At 46.1% G+C, this 19,283-nt stretch overlaps 1 protein-coding gene across 9 annotated transcripts in view; it reads right to left on the bottom strand.

Annotated features, from left to right (window-relative positions):
* The window catches only part of GRB10 (growth factor receptor bound protein 10), a 203,546-nt gene that overhangs the window by 78,443 nt on the left and 105,820 nt on the right, over nt 1–19,283 (bottom strand). For all 9 annotated transcript variants that reach the window (XM_003895978.3, XM_009202943.2, XM_009202947.2 and 6 more), the window contains 2 exons: nt 5,046–5,265; nt 305–446 (listed from right to left, as the gene is read on the bottom strand). In XM_003895978.3, coding sequence (XP_003896027.1) covers nt 305–446; nt 5,046–5,230 — 327 coding nt within the window. In that variant the 5' untranslated portion in view covers nt 5,231–5,265. The remainder of the gene's footprint in view (nt 1–304; nt 447–5,045; nt 5,266–19,283) is intronic.

The raw sequence follows: 19,283 nt of genomic DNA on the forward strand, positions 1-19,283 counted from the left end.
CAACCAGATCTCGTGAGAACTCACTATCGTGAGGACAGCAGCAAGCCATGAGGGATCTACCCACAAGATCCAATCACCTCCCACCAGGCCCTGCCTCCAAAACTGGGGATTACAATTCCACAGGAGATTTGGAGAGGACAACATCCAAACTGTATCAGCCTCATCGGACAACAAGAAAAGAACGGAGAGAGAAGATCCCAGGACTTCCCGCCCTTCTTCCCAAAGTAATAATCTGGCACATCTGTGCAGATCCCAATAATCTGGCATATCCCTAAGCCTGGGCCCCAGCCAGGGGCACACTCACCTGCTTTGCGGCGGCCTGGCTCGGAGGTAAAGAACCCGGCGTGAGCACAGGGGGGCTCCCAGGGCCACAGAGTTCAGGAAAAGGATTCGGGATGGCCGGCAGAGACGAGGTTCTAAATTGCTGGTCTTCCTCCTGAAGGCGCCTGGAAGGCAGGGATAAGTGCCTGTTAAAAGCTGCCATTCCCCACATGACCCAATCTTACCACTGTGGTGATACACCCAGAAAGCGGGACACAGGGCTTCTAGGGGTCACTCGCATGCCCACGTTCACAGTGGCATCCTTCACAATAGCCAACAAGTAGAGGCAACCCAAGGATCAACAGATGGATGAATGGATGAACAAAATGTGGCATATCCATACCATGGACCACTACTAGGCCATGAAAAAGGAAGCACATTCTGACACAGGCTACAACAGGCTGAACCCCGAAGACATTATGCAGAGTCGAACATGCCAGTCACAACACCAGAGACACTGTGTGATTTCACACAGTGAGGGAGGTAGCATATTCAAACCCATAGAAAGTAGAATCGTGGCTGCAAGGGACTAAGGGGAGGGGAATGGGGAGTTGCTATTTATTGGGGACAGAATTTCAGTTTCACAAGATGAGAAAGTTCTGGAGATTGTACAACCATTGTGAGTGTGCATTAATACTACTGACCCATACCCTGAAAAAACAGTTAATATGGTAAATTTTATGTTACATGTATTTTACTAAAAGGAAAACTTTAAAAAATTACAAGTTGTCATTCTCAGACCCAAAGCGTATCTGGTATCAATTCTCTTCTTCATTAGGCATCCCGGGGGGGACGGGGGTGCAGAGGTTCTGTTGTCTTGGGTGCGTGCTCATCTCAGGCAGCACTCAGGGCCTGACATGGCATCAGCTCCAAATACCTCATCCGTTTGATCAGTGAATACCTAATGTGTGAAAGGTTTTCTGCACAGGAGCGTTTTCATGAGGACAAGTGTTTGTCAGTGTCCTTGAAATGAGCATTAATCTAATCAAATGAAAATACAAGAAAAGGCTTTGTGTGTTCTCACCTGAATTCTGCAATGGATGTTTATTTATATAAAAAGGTTGTTGATACCGAATTAATTTGAAATTATAGCTTCACGTATCTGTCCTCCCAAAGACTGCGTCCACATTAGAAACACACCTTAGAAACACACGCTGAATCCACGCACCACCTCTACTTTCCTGGCACTTCTCCAGGGGCATCTGTTCCCTCCTCAGAAAAATGCACAACCCACTTGTCATACAACTATGCAACACACGCACAGTATGACGAATCAGAAGCAACTGTGAACAGCAGAGACATCAAGTTCAAAGTCAAAGCAAATGCCAAGTGCCCGGCGCCTCCCCTCTGTAGAGTAACTTCTGGCCCACACCTCCAGGACACTCCTGGGCACACAGCCTCCTCCACCCTTCCTGAGGCCACGCGACCCTGTCCACAGCCTCCTACCTTCAAGGAGAAGGGAGCAAACCTCACATTATCTTCACTCAGCATTTCCAGTCCCTCCCCATGTTTAAACACACCTCAGAAACCCCCATCACAGGCTGTGTCTTCAAGTAATTTTTTTTGACCATTTTTACGATTTCACAAAATCAACAATCCGTCAGCTTCCCTGAGAGATATGCCACTACAGAAACACACTTTGTGACCACTTTACTTTTTCTCTTTTACCAACTTTCCCTATTTTTAAAGGAAGATCCAGCTAGCTATCCCACATAGACCAGCAAATGATGCATGGATTTAAAATTATGAGAACTCACATGGCATGAAGGGAATCAGTGCTGTGAAATACAGGAAAGCCGTTCCTATAATGGTTTGATGACATGCCAGAAAGTTTATTTTTACTGTGAACAAATCCCACTCTTCCCATAACAGCTTCAGCCTTGGCAAGGCATCCAACTGAAAGGTCTGGCTGTTGTCGTACAGGAGGAGATGGATAAAAGGGGTGGCCAGTGCCACTTTCAGGACATTCCAGTCCACAGCTTCTAGCCAGTGACTTCACCCCGAAGAGATAATCTGATGTTTCAGTGTCCACAAAAGCTTATTCTCTTTATTGGGTTGTTTTGAGCATTTTTAAAAAGTCCTGTGTTGACTTTAAAGTGGCTCAGAGACATCGCCTAAGGCAAGACTAAGGGGCATCACCTAAAGACAAAAAATCCCCACGAAAGGGGCTCACAATAGAAGGGAGAGTGACTATAGAGAGGGGTGCTGAGATTTAGGGATGTCAGTGATGGTGGCAGGAACTGCAGAGCTGGTGTGGCGAGGTGCGGGTCCTTCTTCTCTGTGCCTGTGCTGTGGCCCATTTGCGTTTGTCTAGAACACATGCGTGGCCCTTGCACTCTCAAAAGCCTGGGTTGCTTCTCCATACAGAATCGGCTCACCCGTCGGCTCTCCTGTGTGTTAGGCCTTCTTGCCCCTTCCAAGTGTCTCCTCTGCCCATACCCTGCCTGCACCCCAGCTCCCTTTGGGTTGCATGGCAGCCCCCAGGAAGTTCCTCTGCAGCGTGCACCATGCTCCATGCTCCCCGGTACCCAGCAGCCTGCTCCATGGCCACTTCCCACCTGCTGCGGTGGGCCAAGTTACCGCCCCGCTGTGCCTTGGTTTCCTCACCTAGGAAGCGAGGGTAACCCACACCACCTCCCTCCGAGGGCACTGATAACAAAGGAGGAGCTCATCAGCATCTGCACACAGTAAGCGCTCAGCGAATGGCCTCACTTCACAAAATAAATCTTTGGTGATTCTAAATTGATAACCATATTTTTTTTTAATCCACCTGAAAGTGAGAAACAAAACTACTTATCTGAGAGGACACCAGTGAGAAAAGTCTGGCCCAAGGAATAGTGCCTGTGACCCTGTAGGGAGAGGGCTCTGCTGTCCCACAGAGCAAGACTGCCCCTCCACCCCGGGGACTTAGCGCAGGCAGCCCTGGGGCACATATGGGCAAGTTCAGCCAGAACTCGAGGTTCAAGGGTCCTGGGCAACTACTCCGGCAGGGAGGCAGGCCTTCTGGCTTTCCAGCCCACCCTCGGGCACCTTCGCCATGCGACTGCAACTCTATATTCCCAGGCGCTCCCCAAGGCTACTGTGATGCTCCCAAGAGATGCTCCCAAAAGAAAAACAGCTCTCCCACTAGACTTAACTAAGTACAGGAGCTAAGTACAAGGGGTCACGCTTCAAAGAACGAAGTCGAACAAACCCTGGGACAGGCATCATTCAGCATCAATGAATATGACAAAAAGTGAGAAGTCAGAGGGGAAGCCGGGGTGGGAAGCTGGCGAGGCAGCTAACCACAGGCGCCAGGGCCACTGTACCCTCTCCCCTCCGTAAGAAACAGCGGCCACCTGGAGCAAGGTGATTATCTGGGCTGCGGAAGACTGAAGATGTCAGACCACAAAGAAAACTCTCAGAAGTTTCTAGAAGCAAGGAAGATCCCAGGAAATGAACGGAGCTCCCCGGAAGACGGGGTGCTGAGACAGGAAGCACCAGAACCCCATCCTGACAGAGGCCAATGAGGGCAAGGGGCAGTACCAGCAGAGATGGCTGTACATCCTCCACAAAGGCCCAGAGAGGCAGGCAGGGTCCCACGGAGCCCCACGCCATCCCCGCCATGGACTGCAGCAGGGCAGACAGGCCGATCCTTGAGGGCTGCCCCTGGCTCTCAGCTTGACTCTACAAAGATCTTCATTCAGAATGTCTAAGGTGCTCTCAGCACCTTCTCCTTCAACACGACCGTTCTCTAGACACCCTCCTCCCAGGCACTCGAGACAAAATCCAAGTCACCCTCCACACACTCTCTGTCACCTCACAGCCCTGGTAAAATTCAAGTGCTGGCAAAACGCAGCTGCCCCTCCTCGGCAACACGCTCAAATCCCCTCTTTCTTCATCCTCGGGCAGCACACAATCATCTCCCATTCGGGGGCTCCTGAAACCGCTTCCAAACCGGCCATGCTGTGCCAACTCTGCTGCCCTCTACCACTGCCCCCATGACCCCTGGCAGCCAGAATGCTGGTGTCAAAACTCAAACCCAGCCCCTTCACGCACCTGTCCAGAACTCTTCCCCATGTGGCTCCTGAAAAGGGCACACAAAGTGTTTCAGCACTGGCCTCCATCTGCATCATCTCTTCTGCTTATAAAACCTCTCCCTCCATCTATCTGAGCTCCTACCGCCCTTTGACATCTGTTCAGAGATCCCACTTCCCAGGAACCTCCTTCAACGTCCCCAGCACGTTCCTCCCTCCAGCCTCCCTGTTTCCACAGAGATGTGCCTACCCATGAATTAGCAGAGGAATGTGGCCAAACGCAACTCCGAGGGAGGTTTGGGGTTATACGACAAGCTCCGGGGGGTGCTGTAGCTGCTAGCCTCCCAACCCTACTCTGGGTAGTGAGGGCTTGGGGCATGCCATCAGCTCTATGGCTGTTCTTTCAATCTTCCCAGAGATTTTTCCTCTGGTGGTTTTCCTGCATATCCCTCTACCTAGCACAGTGCCTTGCACATAGCAGGCACTCAATAAAAAGTACTGGAATTGAACCGGCTACGAAGTTCAACCCAAGCGCGGCACACCACACACACTCAGTGTATCCGTTATCCCATCAAAGGAATGTATGTGCCTCTTGGTTTTGCAAGGCCAACACTGTTCCCCCCAAGACCATTTAACTCACAGAGAGAGATGTCCCTGTCGATAGCTCTCACCCTTGGAGAAGGCTCTGCCCGTGAGGCCTGGACTTACCTGACAGCAAGGATGTGCACAGGCTGGGAGCGCTGCACCCTCTGCCTCGGGGACACCTGTGGCTGGACGGACCGAGGGCCTGAAGCCCGAGGTTGGCTGCGGGCATGCTGGCCATTCTGCAGGAGGGGCACCGTGTCTGACTGCATGCTGCAGGCTGAGTACAGGCTCTCCAGGGATGCGTTCATATCGTTCACCAGGGCTTCCAGGTCCACATCATCCTCTGCACAGAAAAAGGCAAGAGCAAAAAAGAAACTTTAGCAGTGGAGAGCAATCAAACCCAAATGTACATCTTGGTGATCAGGTTCCAAACCTCAATCCTATTTTTCAAATGTTATGTAAGGGGTAGTGGGGCAACACTGAGAGAAGTATGACTGTATGGAAGCATGCATATTACATGTATTCATCATGATTGACATTCCGAGGCAATTCAATCATTAGAGCTGGGCTGCATTTCTACCTGTCTCCAGGGAGAAGCCATTTGGAGCATCTGCTCAGTTCCCTTCAGCACCCCGTTCTCTCCCCGTCACCCACTCCGGTAGGCCACACACAGCCATAGCTGCATAGCACGACCCCACTGGCCTGGACTCAGCTGACTGAATCACAGGTGTCTCCTAAGATCAGGACTCTCTCCTGCCTGGGATTCCAGAAGTGAAACAAGAGACAGAAACAGAGCAGCACCCAACACTGACACTGGTTCCAGCCCAGAAAGGTTAAGTAGGAGCTGAAACTGTGACAGAGGTTTATGTGTGGCTGCTATTACAACACATGCCTGTGGGCTTCGGGTGCCCACCCATCCTCTTGATTGGCCAGAGTGCAGAAGGAAGCCCATCTTCACATCTTCTCTCTCTGCATGGGGCAGTGCAGAGAGAGAAGCCACAATGGCACAGAGAGTAAGCCGAAAGAGAGGGAGCGGAAAATGCCCTTTAGTAAGGGAGGAATGAGCACACAGAGACTGCGATGGTTGGTTTTATGTGTCAACTTGGCTGGGCCATGGTGCTGGGTTTTAGCTAAACACTAGACTAGACTAGATGCTGTGAAGGTATTTTTTAGATGCAATTAACATTTAAACCACAGGCCGGGCGCGGTGGCTCAAGCCTGTAATCCCAGCACTTTGGGAGGCCGAGACGGGTGGATCACAAGGTCAGGAGATCGAGACCATCCTGGCTAACACGGTGAAACCCCGTCTCTACTAAAAAAAATGCAAAAAAACTAGCCGGGCGGGTTGGCGGGTGCCTGTAGTCCCAGCTACTCGGGAGGCTGAGGTAGGAGAATGGCGTAAACCTGGGAGGCGGAGCTTGCAGTGAGCTGAGATCCGGCCACTGCACCCCAGCCTGGGTGACACAGCAAGACTCCGTCTCAAAAAAAAAAAAAAAAAAACATTTAAACCACAGACTTTGAGTAAAGCAGATTGTTCTTCCTCATGTGAGAGGGCCTCAGCCCATCACCTGAAGACCTGAATAGAAGAAAAAGCCCAGCCTCCAAGGGGAAAGATGGAATTTTGCCTCCAGACCTGAACTGCAACCCTTCCCTGGACGTCCGGCCTGCCAACCTGCCCTGCAGATTTTGGACTTGCTAGCCTCCACAGTGTCATAAGCCAATTCCTAAAATACATATGTCTCTCTCTGTATATAGCCTATTTAATGGGTTGCAGCCCTATCTCTGTTTCTCTGGAGGAGCAGACTTAACACACATGGGCTCAGGGTCACAGACAGCAAGACGCTCTTCCAAACAAAGGCTACAGCGTTTGGTCGGTAGGAAGGAAAGCAGAGACTGGCACTTGCAAACTTGCTCACCCTGGCCTGCTCCTACTGGCTCTGGGCGCAGGGCCTGGGACATGGGCTTCCTATTTCTTAAGAGTCCTCAACTCTAATAAGAGCTTAGCAACAGTGTCCACCCCACACGGGGGTTGTAAGGACTAAGTTAGTTATTATCTGCTTTATAACAGAGTTTGGCACACAGTAAACAGGAAGATGTTATTTATTAGCCCTATTTCATCTATTTCTTACAAAATAACAAAAAGCGGTCATTATTAACCTGGCTTAACAGCTGAGGAAACAGGCCTGGAAGAATTAAATCACCTGCCCAAGGTCACATAAGCAGTATTGAAAACAAGCTTTGCAGCCCTCATTCTCCCCTACCAGGTGTGTGCTCCTCACAGAAGCTCCAGAGGGGCACTCTGCCCTCTGGGTCGGAAGGTTTTTGTTTTAAAGGGCTCCCCTCATCTCCCAAGGTTAAAGGGCATAACAAGACAAGACATAAGGAAACCAAATGACAACAAGGAGGGAGGGAGGTCCTGGGCAGCCACAGTAGTGCAGAGGGTGTGGAGGGGGCAGGGTCACCCCGGGGGTAGTGCTTCGGCTTCTGGGGTGAGTGGGACAGTAGGATCAGGGTTTAGCCAGATCACGCTCAAGATCCTGGTGAAGACAGACAGACAGAAGGGAGGCGTGAGGACAGAAGGGAGGCTGCTGAAATGGCAGCGATGAGACCACTGAGGCCTGGCCAGCATAGCCCCTGCTGGAAGAACAGAAGTCACATTCAACCCAGGCCCAGGGGAGAGGGCAGGGGCTGGGGAGCAGCAGGCTGGAAGAGGAAGGGTGCCTTAGAAAGATGGGTCAGATGGATCCGAAGATGCGGACCGGGTGAAATCAGCAGCTGAGACTCAGCAAGCAGGGCCCTGTGTGCCCAGGATCTGTGTGAAAGGAGGGAAGAAGAGAGATGTTGCCATAGTTCGGGTTGTGAGTGGTCAAATATTAATCCTGGCCAGATATTAAAAGGACAAAGTGCTGAATCAATAATTAATAATTACTGCATAATCAATAATTAATGACCAGGGAGAACACTCAGAGTCAGCAGGCGAACTCTTGCTCATAGTTCCGGGGAGGTGGTGGGGAGGGAAGAGTTGGTTGGCAAAAATTCAGGACCCCTGGAGGGGCAGGCATGTACCTGCCTGAGCTCCCCGAGGTCCCGAAGGCTGTGGCCTTAGGGAGAGGAGAGTCTCTCTGTCAACTGCTGGAGCGAAAACTACTGTCCAGAGAACTCTGCCTGCCAAAGACGAGACCTCAGTTCTGTATTTATTGAGACTGCTGCATTCATTTTGAGGAAAAGTTCTAGTAGACACCATGGATCTGGGGCTTTAGGAAAGTTCTAGAACGTATGCATCATGCACCCACTCATCTCCTACACTCCTATTTAGCTGACAGGGAATAGTTGCTTAATTGAAGCTCTGCAAAACAATTAGCACGAGTGCCACTCTTAACTTACCATATTAACAGCTCAATATTTCTATCTCAATGGGCCATCTAAAAGTCAATACTGGCTAAAACACAAAGTTCACTATAAGTATAGTCGGTCTTGGGTGATGCAGGAGGTTGGTCTCAATGCCGCACACATGCACACATGCAAACATGTCCACACCCATGCACACACATGCACGTGTGCTGTGGGGCCACGCTGCCAATTCAATGCCAGGCTTTTATCCTGCTTTGGACATAAAACAGTGGTACAGTTCTCACTCTGGGACTGCTCTCTTCTAGGAAAACAACATGTTTTCATTCCCTCTGGGGAATTTTCATGTGCAGTTATTTCTCTCTATGCATTCCCAACAGCCCCTGGCTGTGCTCCTCAGGCAGGCAGCCCCCAGCGGTCTCCCATCCTTTTCCTGCTAAGCCTTCTCTCAGTCAACCAGATCATTCCTGGGTCACATCTCTGCAATTAGGTCAAATGCAAAGTACTTCTGTCATTATTCAAAGTAAATACAAGGTAATAGATGCCAAAATATAAATGCAACACATGTCCTCAAAATGCTTTTACTCTCCTCAGAGGTGGATTATTTGTACAACTCTTTTCTACTTCAATACATTCAATCCTGAATCTTTTCAACAAAGCCAGGTCAATCTGATAACTCAATAGGTTATAATCTTCATAAACTGAATCCAACCACTCTATCTGGATGTTTCAAACCTTCATACTTTCCAGAGCCATTAGAGCAAAAATAAAACTTTTTAGAAAATTTAAAATGCCCTACTTTAGAAACAACCGTAAAACGTCCTGTGGGGTTCATTAGCATTTTATCTGTTTAGATAATAAAATCACTTATGGTTCTCAGACTTACAAGCTTCACTAAATTCTAATGAAGAGCGACAGTTAAATCTTCCAAACAGGGGTTTTAAAGGTCTGATTCAAAAGAAGACACTTTTTCATATTCTACACCAATTTTTTTTTTAATTACTACATTAAGATACGACTGAAATCACACTGAGTTCTTATAAGTATCCCTATGGCGTCTATTCTGTCAGCTGGTCCACCTCAGTAAGGACTCTGTGTGCCACCTCTGTGCATGTGGCCAACTGCAAAATTCTTGTCCAGTCCCATGAATCGAAGTGGATCAATAATCACCCATTTGTGAAAGGCCTTCTGCCATGTAACAGAAGTGGGTGAATCAAGTAAACAAATGCTTCTCACAGTGAATATTCAGATTGTCTCTTTAATGTTAACCTGATGCCAAAATATTCTCCATGAGGCTGCCCCACTTGGAGGAATACTGAAAGGCGCAGGAAAAAAATAATTTTATATATAAAATTTCACTTCACACAGATTTATACGAATGTATTTTCTGCACAAATATAGGTCAAACAACATGGCTGCCAATCAAGTTGTTAAGAGTTATTTTCCTTCTTTAAATAACCCAATCGAAAACTGGGTATCAACTTTGCCCCAAATATCTGAGTAACTTGTCTGATCTCAAATTCACATCTCATCTAGTTTCACCGTCATTCGCAAACTGAGGTTGGTTTAGTTTTAAAATAGATATAAACTCAGGGAAACACATGTGCCTTGGGCTTATCAATCATCACAAGTAAATGTCTTCCAAACAGCAGGCTAGGTGTGCTGACCAGGAAAAGGCAAGGAGGACAGAGAAACTCCTGGGGCAGAGGATTTAACTTCTAGCACCACCTTACCGCCTTCACCAATACATTTCTTAGTTTACAGCACCATCTAGTGTCTTCTTTACATTGTTTACGAATTAAAGATGCCACTGGATTCACCTTACTAAATGATTTGGCACCATAAGGACATGCTATTTGCACCATGTATTTAGGACGTGTCCATTACGGTCCCTTCTTCACAGACCTACACAAGCATCCATCAGTGTGCAATGCCTTCAGAGCTTTCTTCTCTACCCCCTTCCCCTATTTTCATATGGAAGATATACCCTGTTAAGTCATAAACAGCTGGGGTGGGCGTATATCATTAAGTCAAAGCAGATTCAGTCCCTAAGTAAAAAATAGATGGTACTTCATGTGAAAAGTCTCTAACACATGTGCAAAAGCCAAAGTCCTTACACATTTCTATCTAGAAAAGAAGTGAAGGTCAGGCTGCAAAAGTGTTTTCCACTAGACCATGTTCACTTGGCAAGCAATTTCTGTTAACTTCTAACCAATTAAAACTTTGTGCAAATATAACTTAACCTTCTACTGAAATATCTTTTTGCGCAACAATTCATCTTCTATTTTCATGTATTCTAGTCACATGCACTTAATTTTCCATATATAGAGTTTGGACATAAGTAAGTAGAATAAGAAAGTCGGGTATTATATGGTTAGAGTATTATTCTCTATCATATTTATGATATTTAAAGATATTCAGCAAACACAAAAGCAAACCACCTAACCACAACTCCAAATAAAAATACAAATGGAATCAATGCTTTATTTCACGGGTGCCTACACACAGGCAGGATTTGAGGCAGAAAATAAAATCCCTAGAATTAGTCTGTCCAGCAAATGCATATAAATACCCTTGTACCTAGAAAGAGCTACACGGTCATAACTCTTGTCTTTCAGTGTTTACAAGAGAAACTGTCTTCTCCCAACCTTTGTCAAAAGTGGCATCCTCTCCTCTCTAGCTAGCTCACAAAAGACAAAGCTAACCACCATTTTCAGTCTCTAGTAATTGAGAAAATGCATGTCAACAAACTGATGAATTTAACAATTTGTAAGAATATATGGTTTTTGTTTTTTCATTATGAACAGACACATCTGCAAAAGAGTCGTGGCCTATGCTAATAGGCAGTGGCTGGGCTCCAATCAGTGCTTTTGCCTATGGGGACTCAGCAGCCTCCACTCCGACTCCCTGGACCCACAGGCCACATGGGTAGAATCGCCATCCAAAGCATATTCAAAGTTCGTGATGACATAAAACGGGACAAAAATAAACATATATCCTGGGCATAACAAAGTTAGACAAAGCTAAAATCACAAGGATCCTCTCAGTTTGCTGAGGCTACACTCACTTGTTCCCTGATTACTATTTACAGGTAGTTTCTTAATTATTTTTCTTAGAATGTTTTTTCTTCTCCTAAGACAAATGCAGGCTAATGTATCCAGGAAGGCTGCATACATATGTAATCCTATATTCAATTCCTTGAGGGCGGGTGCATTTTTTTCTGCTACCTTGAAACTCCAACCAGACCCTCCTCCAAGAAGATCCCAACATGACTTACAGATCCAGGGCCCTACTCAACAATTCTACAGGTAACACAAAATACGGAGACTATTGATTCTCTGCTTTCATAAAATCTGTCCTCTGCTCTCCTTAAAACTACATTTAAATATACACATTCTTTCTAAATAAAGCACTATCCCGCCTTTTGAGTGTTTAAGTATCTATGGCTGCTATGCTATTTAGATTCAGAGCAATCAAGAAGCGACTTGAGAGCCAAATCCTAGAGTCTACAATCAAGAAGATGAGGCACAGCAAGCACAGCTCATGAGCTGCCCGGCAGGGTGCAGAAGGCTGGGAGACAAGAAAGGAGCCCCTCCACGGAGAAGCCACCGGCTCTACCCCAAAGACAACCATCGGATATGCAGAGAGCCCTGAGCTGCATCCCTGGCCCTTTCGGACTTCAGGCAAGCTGCTCCAGTCTTCCGGCCTCCTCTTAGTTCCAACTGGAGGAGCGATGGTGTTTATGGCTCCCAGGATGCGGCCTGACCTGGGGCTCTCCAGACCCTTTCTTCTTTGTTTCCTTGAAAATGTGACTGTTAACGGTAGATAGAGAAAAATCTGTATTTTACAAATGAGCTGCTAAAATCCTATCTCCCTTGTGGAAGGAGAGAGGATTCTTACAACGCAACAACCAGGAAATGATTCTGTTGCCAAAATAATCTGGTTTATGAGCCTCTTTCCTCTGTGTGCACACGGAGCCTGCCATGAAGCACTGAAAAGACTGCCTGGGTATCTGAGTGTATTTGAGTTTATGGGGCTCCTTCAAAATGCGAAAGTAAACATTTGACATGCTTTCTGCAAGTTTCCATTTACATTTTTGATGTTTCACGGGGGCTGCACCCTTGCCTTCCATGTGAGGTGTAATTAAGTCATTTTGCCCTAGCCTTCCTGCTTCTGCGCCTGGTAGAGTTTAATTTCACCAGCCAGGGGTGCCAAGCTAATAGAATTTCTGACTCTGGGTGTGTCAGTGCTGGGGGGAGGAGTCTCTGAGCCCCTGGCTGATGAATCCTGAGTATGTCACATGATCCTTAAAAGAGACAGAGCAGGGGACGGCGGGGGGCTTTGCTTTCCTTGAGTGGAGGCAGCCCTGCCACCCACTCAAGCCAATGTTTCTGTTGCCCCCCAGCAATGGCCACCTTGGGAACCAAGATATTGGGAAGGGACCTGAAGGGCATAAGGGAATATCCACAGACTCTTGAGAAGGGATTTTAGCTCACCCCAGAATACCTGGAGCAGTTGGCTAAACAGAGCAATTTCAGGAGCCCCTAACCTCTTTGTCCAGGGTGTGGCGAGGCACTCCAGTGAGGAAGAGAGTTTGGTAGGTGGCAGCCTTTGCCTTTGCATCTCTTTGGGTAGATTGCTAGGCTTCCCTCATTTTGGCCTATACCTCTGCTGATGTTTTCCCCAGGCTCTGGGATTTAGGTGGGAAAAGTCATTAATGTGCTCTCAGGCAGGGTCAGAGCCATGATACCTGCTATTTGGCGTTTTTGGTTAAGTGTGTGAAAAGGCTTGGTAACAATATTTGAAAATCAGTGATCATGTCAGCTCAACATCACCCGAACAAAGGGATGACCCCCATTTTTGCTTTTTATCTTTCAGGCCTTTACTATTTCCAGTTAAGCATTTGACAAGTTACAAACCAATATATATACTACTTTCTTTCTGTACTTTTTCGCTTGTCATTTTACAGCAGTGGTTTGAAAAGTTTTAAATCAGAAATGAGTATTTACACTTTGGAAAATATATTTGAATCTGAGAGGAAAGGTGGCCTAAGGAATGAGATTTCATGACAGAAAATGGTTTTTATTAATTAGTAACTGTCAGCATATAGTTTCTGGTCCAATTCAAAGGGGAGGGAAACATAAATCTGTTAAATCTCAATGCTCACACTGAAATGCTGCAATGGGGAAATTTGAGCTTATTCATATTCAATAATTAAATATCTTCAAAGCTTAGAAGAAAGAAATACAAATCTGTTTTTCTTTGTTCTATTTTTAAAAAGTAAAAGCAGATGTATACCCCCCAAAATTGAAAGTAGGGACTTGAAGAGGCAATCGTACACCCATGTTCACAACAGCACTATTCAGAGTAACCAAAAGGCGGAAACAGCACAAGTGGCCCTCAACAGACGAACAGATAAAGAAAATGTGGCACATCTACATACAATGGAATATCATTCAGCCACAAAAAAGGAAAGTGCCTCTGAAACGCACTAGAACTCAGAAGAGAACCTTAAGGACATAATAAGCCAGTCACAAAAGGATAAACACTGTCTGATTCCGCTTATGACGTCCCTAGAGTAGTCAAATTCCTATAGATAGTGGAATAGTGGTGGCCAGGGCCTGAGGAAGGAAATTTATTTGACAGGTATGGAGTTTCATTTCTGCAAGATGAATAGAATTCTATGGATAGATAGATGGTGGTGATGGTTGTGCAACAATGTGAATGTTCTTAATGCCACTGAAGTGTGCATTTAAAAATGGTAAGGATGGGCTGGGAGTGGTGGTTCATACCCGTAATCACAGCACTTTGGGAGGCCGAGGCTGGTGGATCACATGAGGTCATCAGGAGTTCGACACCAGCCTGACCAACATGGTGAAACCCTGTCTCTACTAAAAATACAAGTATTAGCCGGGTGTGGTGGTGTGCACCTGTAGATCCCAGTTACTCAGGAGGCTGAGGCAGGAGGATCACTTGAACCCGGGAGGCGGACACTGCAGTGAGCTGAGATCGCGCCCCTACATTCTAGCCTGGGTGCCAGAGTGAGACTCCGTCTCAAAAAAATAAATAAAAAACAAAAAATAAAAAACAATGGTAAGGATGGTAAATTGTGTTAGGTGTATTTTACCACAATTCAAAATAATAATTAAAAAACAAAAGCAGTTTTTAAACTGAATTGTTCCCAGGTTACCCTCCAGGTGATGCCAAGCAGAATGGCTTGCTAAAGGACCAGGACAAGGCTGGTCATTTCCTAAGTTACACTAAACACAGATTCCTCTTCCTAGAAAAATAAGAATTTTCAGTATAAATGTGTTTGCTTCCCCACTAATCCTGCAGACCACGGCAGGTGGGATTTTAAAAAACTGTTTATCTTTAATGACACATGCAAAGTGCCACTGCCAGTGGAGGCTCATTAAATTAAACTTATAAAAATGTAGACAGTCTATCTCCTTTTACAGACAGCTGGGCCAACAGCCCCTCACCCATTTCCCCAGGACAACTGGTGGCAAAGGCTAAAGTCTAGGGCAAACTTCAGAATCAAATGCAGATAGCCTGGCGGCCAGACAACTACAACTCTATCATCACCAAAAAAAAAAAAAGTAAGATAATAATTAATCACTCTGTACTTTGAGTCCAGTGAGTTTTTTTTTTTTTTTTTTTTTTTTTTTTAATTGTGGTTTAGGGAGTTGTACAGTAATTCTATTTAAAAAAAAAAATAAGGAAAGCAATTCATCTTAGTGATTTCATCAAAGACCTGGCATCCAATGTTCAGTGAGCATCCCCTAGAAAAGCATGTAAAGTTTCCTCTTTCCTGGGTTTCATCCTGCCACACTGTTGCAAGGAAGCACCTGGGCATTACTAAGATTACTGACGGGTCAGGCCCTTTATGACTGCCTGGACTCTGCACCATAGAGCCTATACAACACAGGAAACAAATTTTCCACTACCAAAACATTACAGCCTGCCCGGCAAGAACCAAAAACCTAAGCTAAAACTGCATTTCATATGCACAGATTCAGCTAAGCAATTCTATCTGTACTACTCAAAAGACACTTCGGGAGTGACAGAGAAACATACCCACAAAATATCCCTCAAAAAGAGCAAAGGATTAACTGCATCTTTCCCAAGTCTTCCTCAGCCATTTGATCTGTTTCCTCTCAGGCTTTTGATTTTAATTCCTAATTCTTCTATTACATCGCAAGTCACGGAGAAGCAGAAGTACACAAAACTATATAAATAACTTGTCATTCTGGAAGGTTCTCATTTTCCATGAACCCTAAAAATATTAGCCCGAGAACACTGGAATTGAAGAGGGAAAATTCACGTTATGGTTCAAATTTCTGTCACTCACTAGCACTGTGCTCTCAAAAAGTCCATTTTTTAAAGGCAAATTAGACACTGGGGAATCTTTACCATCACATCCAATGTTAACACTCTATGATTCTGTGGATTTAACTCCATAAATTTAAAATCCATTCATTTACCCGATATTTTTCTTCATTCAACAAATATTTGCTGAGCACTAACTACATCACTTCAGGTATTGGAAATACAGATGTTAACAAAACAGACATAAATCCCTGCCACCTTGATGCAGTGACGTCTTAAGCAACGACCTTTGGAAAAGGATTTGCAAGGCTAAATATAACATAGCAAGGAAGGACAGGAAACTGTTTTTACTACTTCTGGAAAAATAATTCCCTCCACAAAGAAGCTAAAACCTGCTTCAGTTAAGCAGCAACTAAACAAGAGACAAGGAGGTGGAAATATCCCGTAGGAAAGAAAAAGTGGGCACCCAACGGCAAGGGGCACTCGAGCCCAAAGGAGGGATCCCAAGCCCCAGGGTTCTGCAAGAGAGGTGGGAAGTCAAGGGAAGCGCAGAGTCGAATAATACAGTGTGCGTCCTCAGACGAAGAGTTTCTTGGCAGAGTTCATGACGCTCCCAGTTTATAAAAGTATCCCAGAGGCCAGAAATTCTCCTAGGATGGTTATGCACACTGCTTGGCAGAGAGAAGACTTTTAAAATGAGATCTCTGTTTACAGGCAAGACAGTCAAGCAGAGGGCATTCAGCTCTAAAAAGAGCCTGAATTCTAAGTCATCAGGACGAGAAAAGTCATTCTAGGAGAACAGTACCAGGCAATTCCAAGAAATGGCAGTTCTCCAAAAACTGAAATGCCCAGGAGAGAGGAGCCGGTTTTCCAGAAAGTGGATGGAAATGCAGCTTAACCAGAAAAACAGGACACTCCAGATGGGCCTGAAGGGGCAGATGATCTAGAGCTGTAACCCTCAAACCGTGGGGCCACCTAGGAACTTCTGGGGTGGGAAAACCGGTTCCTGAGATGCACCTGGCATTCTGATTCCCAGTCTCTGGGGGTGGGTTCAGAAAATGAACAGAGTTCCTGCTAGGGTCTGAATAGCTGTGTTCTCCCAAAATTCATGTGTTGAAATCCTAACCTCTACAGTGAAGATATTAGGAGGTGGGGCCTTTGGGAGGTGATTGGGTCATGGGGGTAGAGCCCAAATGATGGAATTCATACCCTGATAAAGCCCTGGAGAGACCCTTCCCCATTCCACCATGTGAGGACACGGCAAGAAGACGCCATCTGCAATGCAGAGGGAGAGTCGTCACCAGCTGCCAGATCTGGGAGCACCTTGATCTTGGACTCCCCAGCCTCCAGAGCTGGGAGAAATAAATTTCTGTTGTTTGTAAGCCATCCAGTTGATGGCATTTTCTTACAGCAACTCAAACAGACTAAGAGTTCCAAAATGAATGCTTATTATTTTTAAGATAATTATTTTTGAGGTGCCTTTTGAATAGCACCCCAGGGAGAGGGGATGCTCCAGGTTTTGATGAACAAAGTGTGGAACAAGTACAGGGAGAGAGATTTCACAGTGGGGAGTCCTAAGAGAGGAAGAGACTTGTGTTACGATTTTTATTGCTTCTCTCTATAGAACATTACATTATTAATGAGCATGACAAACAAAAGCCACCATTTTGTGAGTACCTGCAAGGTACCAGATCCTATGCCAGGCAATTCTCACAGTTCAAGCTGTCCCCAATCTTACTACCAAACCAGTCAAGCAGGCATGTTTACATATTTCAGGGAAAGAAACTGAGGCACCCAATAACTCAGTTACCAAGACACAGACTGGAGAGTCTGCCTAACTCCAAAGCTGCACATACTGCCTCCTTACATTTTAATAATTGTCTTTAGTTTTTTCCTCACTAAATGTAAGTTTTATTTTAATTTTTTATTTAGATACCTTCCTTTGTCAGTGAACTTGAGTTTCTAGAAGACTAGAGCTGCCCTTGCCTCATGACCTTACCCTGAGTCTGGCACACACCAGGTGCTCAGTACATGTTAGTTGAGTAGTTGGGAAATCGACTCATCAGTTTCCATCAATCAAGCAGTAGAATTTTCCCGAAAGCCAGACAGCCAGGCAGAGTTCCCAAACTCTCTGGAGGCTGCTGTATCTCCAATCTTTTAGTTTCCTGGAAAAAGGCCCAGAGGGTAACCCACCAGGTATAGAAATGCCAGATTGTCTTATTCCAAAAATGGATGGCACGCGTCCAAAGAAGATTTGTTCCAGGCCTAGGAATCTATTGATAGGATACATTCCCCAGCAGTCAGGCCTTACCAAGTCTTACCGGACCATGCCAGGCCTCCCTGCTCCTCCGTAGACTGCAGAAGTGACACTCAACAAGCCCTCCGTTATGGCGAGCCTTCACAACTCTGCCTTGAATCCTGCCTTGCCCATCCCAGTAGTGTTTCTGTCCAGGAAATGCAGCAAATGCAACGCCTACCCTGGGCTTCTCTGCTCTGGGAAACCCCGGCTGCCTCTTGCACGCATGCTTCCCACACAAGCCCAAGCCTTTCATGTCTCCACTCAACCCTGGATGCAGCTCCATGCATCTGCGGATCCTGCCGGAGGGAAGACATCATTTGGCATGTCACTACCTTCTTCTCTGCTTCTGCATGGTGTCTACAAAGCAATAAATCTGCTGTCCTTCAAAGAACAGCAGCTGCCCATGATATAAGGTCAGTCTCCCCCTCGGTACCTTGTCCTGCCAGCAGAGACCACAATGGAATATGAGAAGTTGGCGCTTGGTGGGATGCTGGGTGCTGCCCTGGGAAGACGTCTATTTCCAAATGGAAGGTGAAAACAAGATGTGTCTGACACATCATGTCCTTACTGCTCACATCTCCAAGGAGCACAGACACTTAGCACTCAACAAAGCCAAATTCAGTATTGTATTTCACAAGTATTCCTCGTCTGTTCTGCTCAGTGCAGCGTATGCTGGTGAAAAAGAGTGGTTCAGATTGAGAAACCGTGGAGGGGAGGGGGGAACAGTACAAGAATCTAGCACTATGCCAAATGTTCACATATGGCATCTACGTAGCCTTATGCCAAACCATGAGCTAAATGCTATCAGCCGCATTTCACAAATGAGAAAACCAAGGTCAGCAAGGCTAAAACACACACTCAGCGTCACACAGCCATGAGTAAAACCTGATTCCTCCTCTGGTTTAACTACAAATCCAACATCTTTCAGTTTTCCCAAAGATTTAAAAAACAAAAAACAACATGATCCCTGGGCTTAAGGAACACAAACTGCAAAGACAGACATATATTTGATAATTTAATAAAGCGAAGTATGACAGGTCTGGGGGAGAAGTAAATCGCCACAGAGGATACCAAAGAGGAAGCAGCTGCTTTTAATGGGCAGAGGGAGAAAGGGAAGCATCCAGGGAGAAGGTAGTGTCATCTCTGTCAGAACCAAAGAATGAGAGAAACTTAAACACACAAAAGAGGTTAAATCATTCCTGGCTAGGGGCTGCCCACAAAGGCAGGGGAGGGCAAAAATAAACTGCGGTTCCAGAAAAGCAAGCTGTCTATGCAGCTGGCCCAGGTGATGTGTGTATAGGAAGGATGTGAGAAGACGCCAAAGGGTAGAGTGAGGACTCGCTCCTGGGCCACTGAATCCTACTCTTAGAGAAGACAATGGTGTT

Source organism: Papio anubis, chromosome 4 (genome assembly GCF_008728515.1).
Source record: "Papio anubis isolate 15944 chromosome 4, Panubis1.0, whole genome shotgun sequence".
NCBI classification, from domain to species: domain Eukaryota; kingdom Metazoa; phylum Chordata; class Mammalia; order Primates; family Cercopithecidae; genus Papio; species Papio anubis.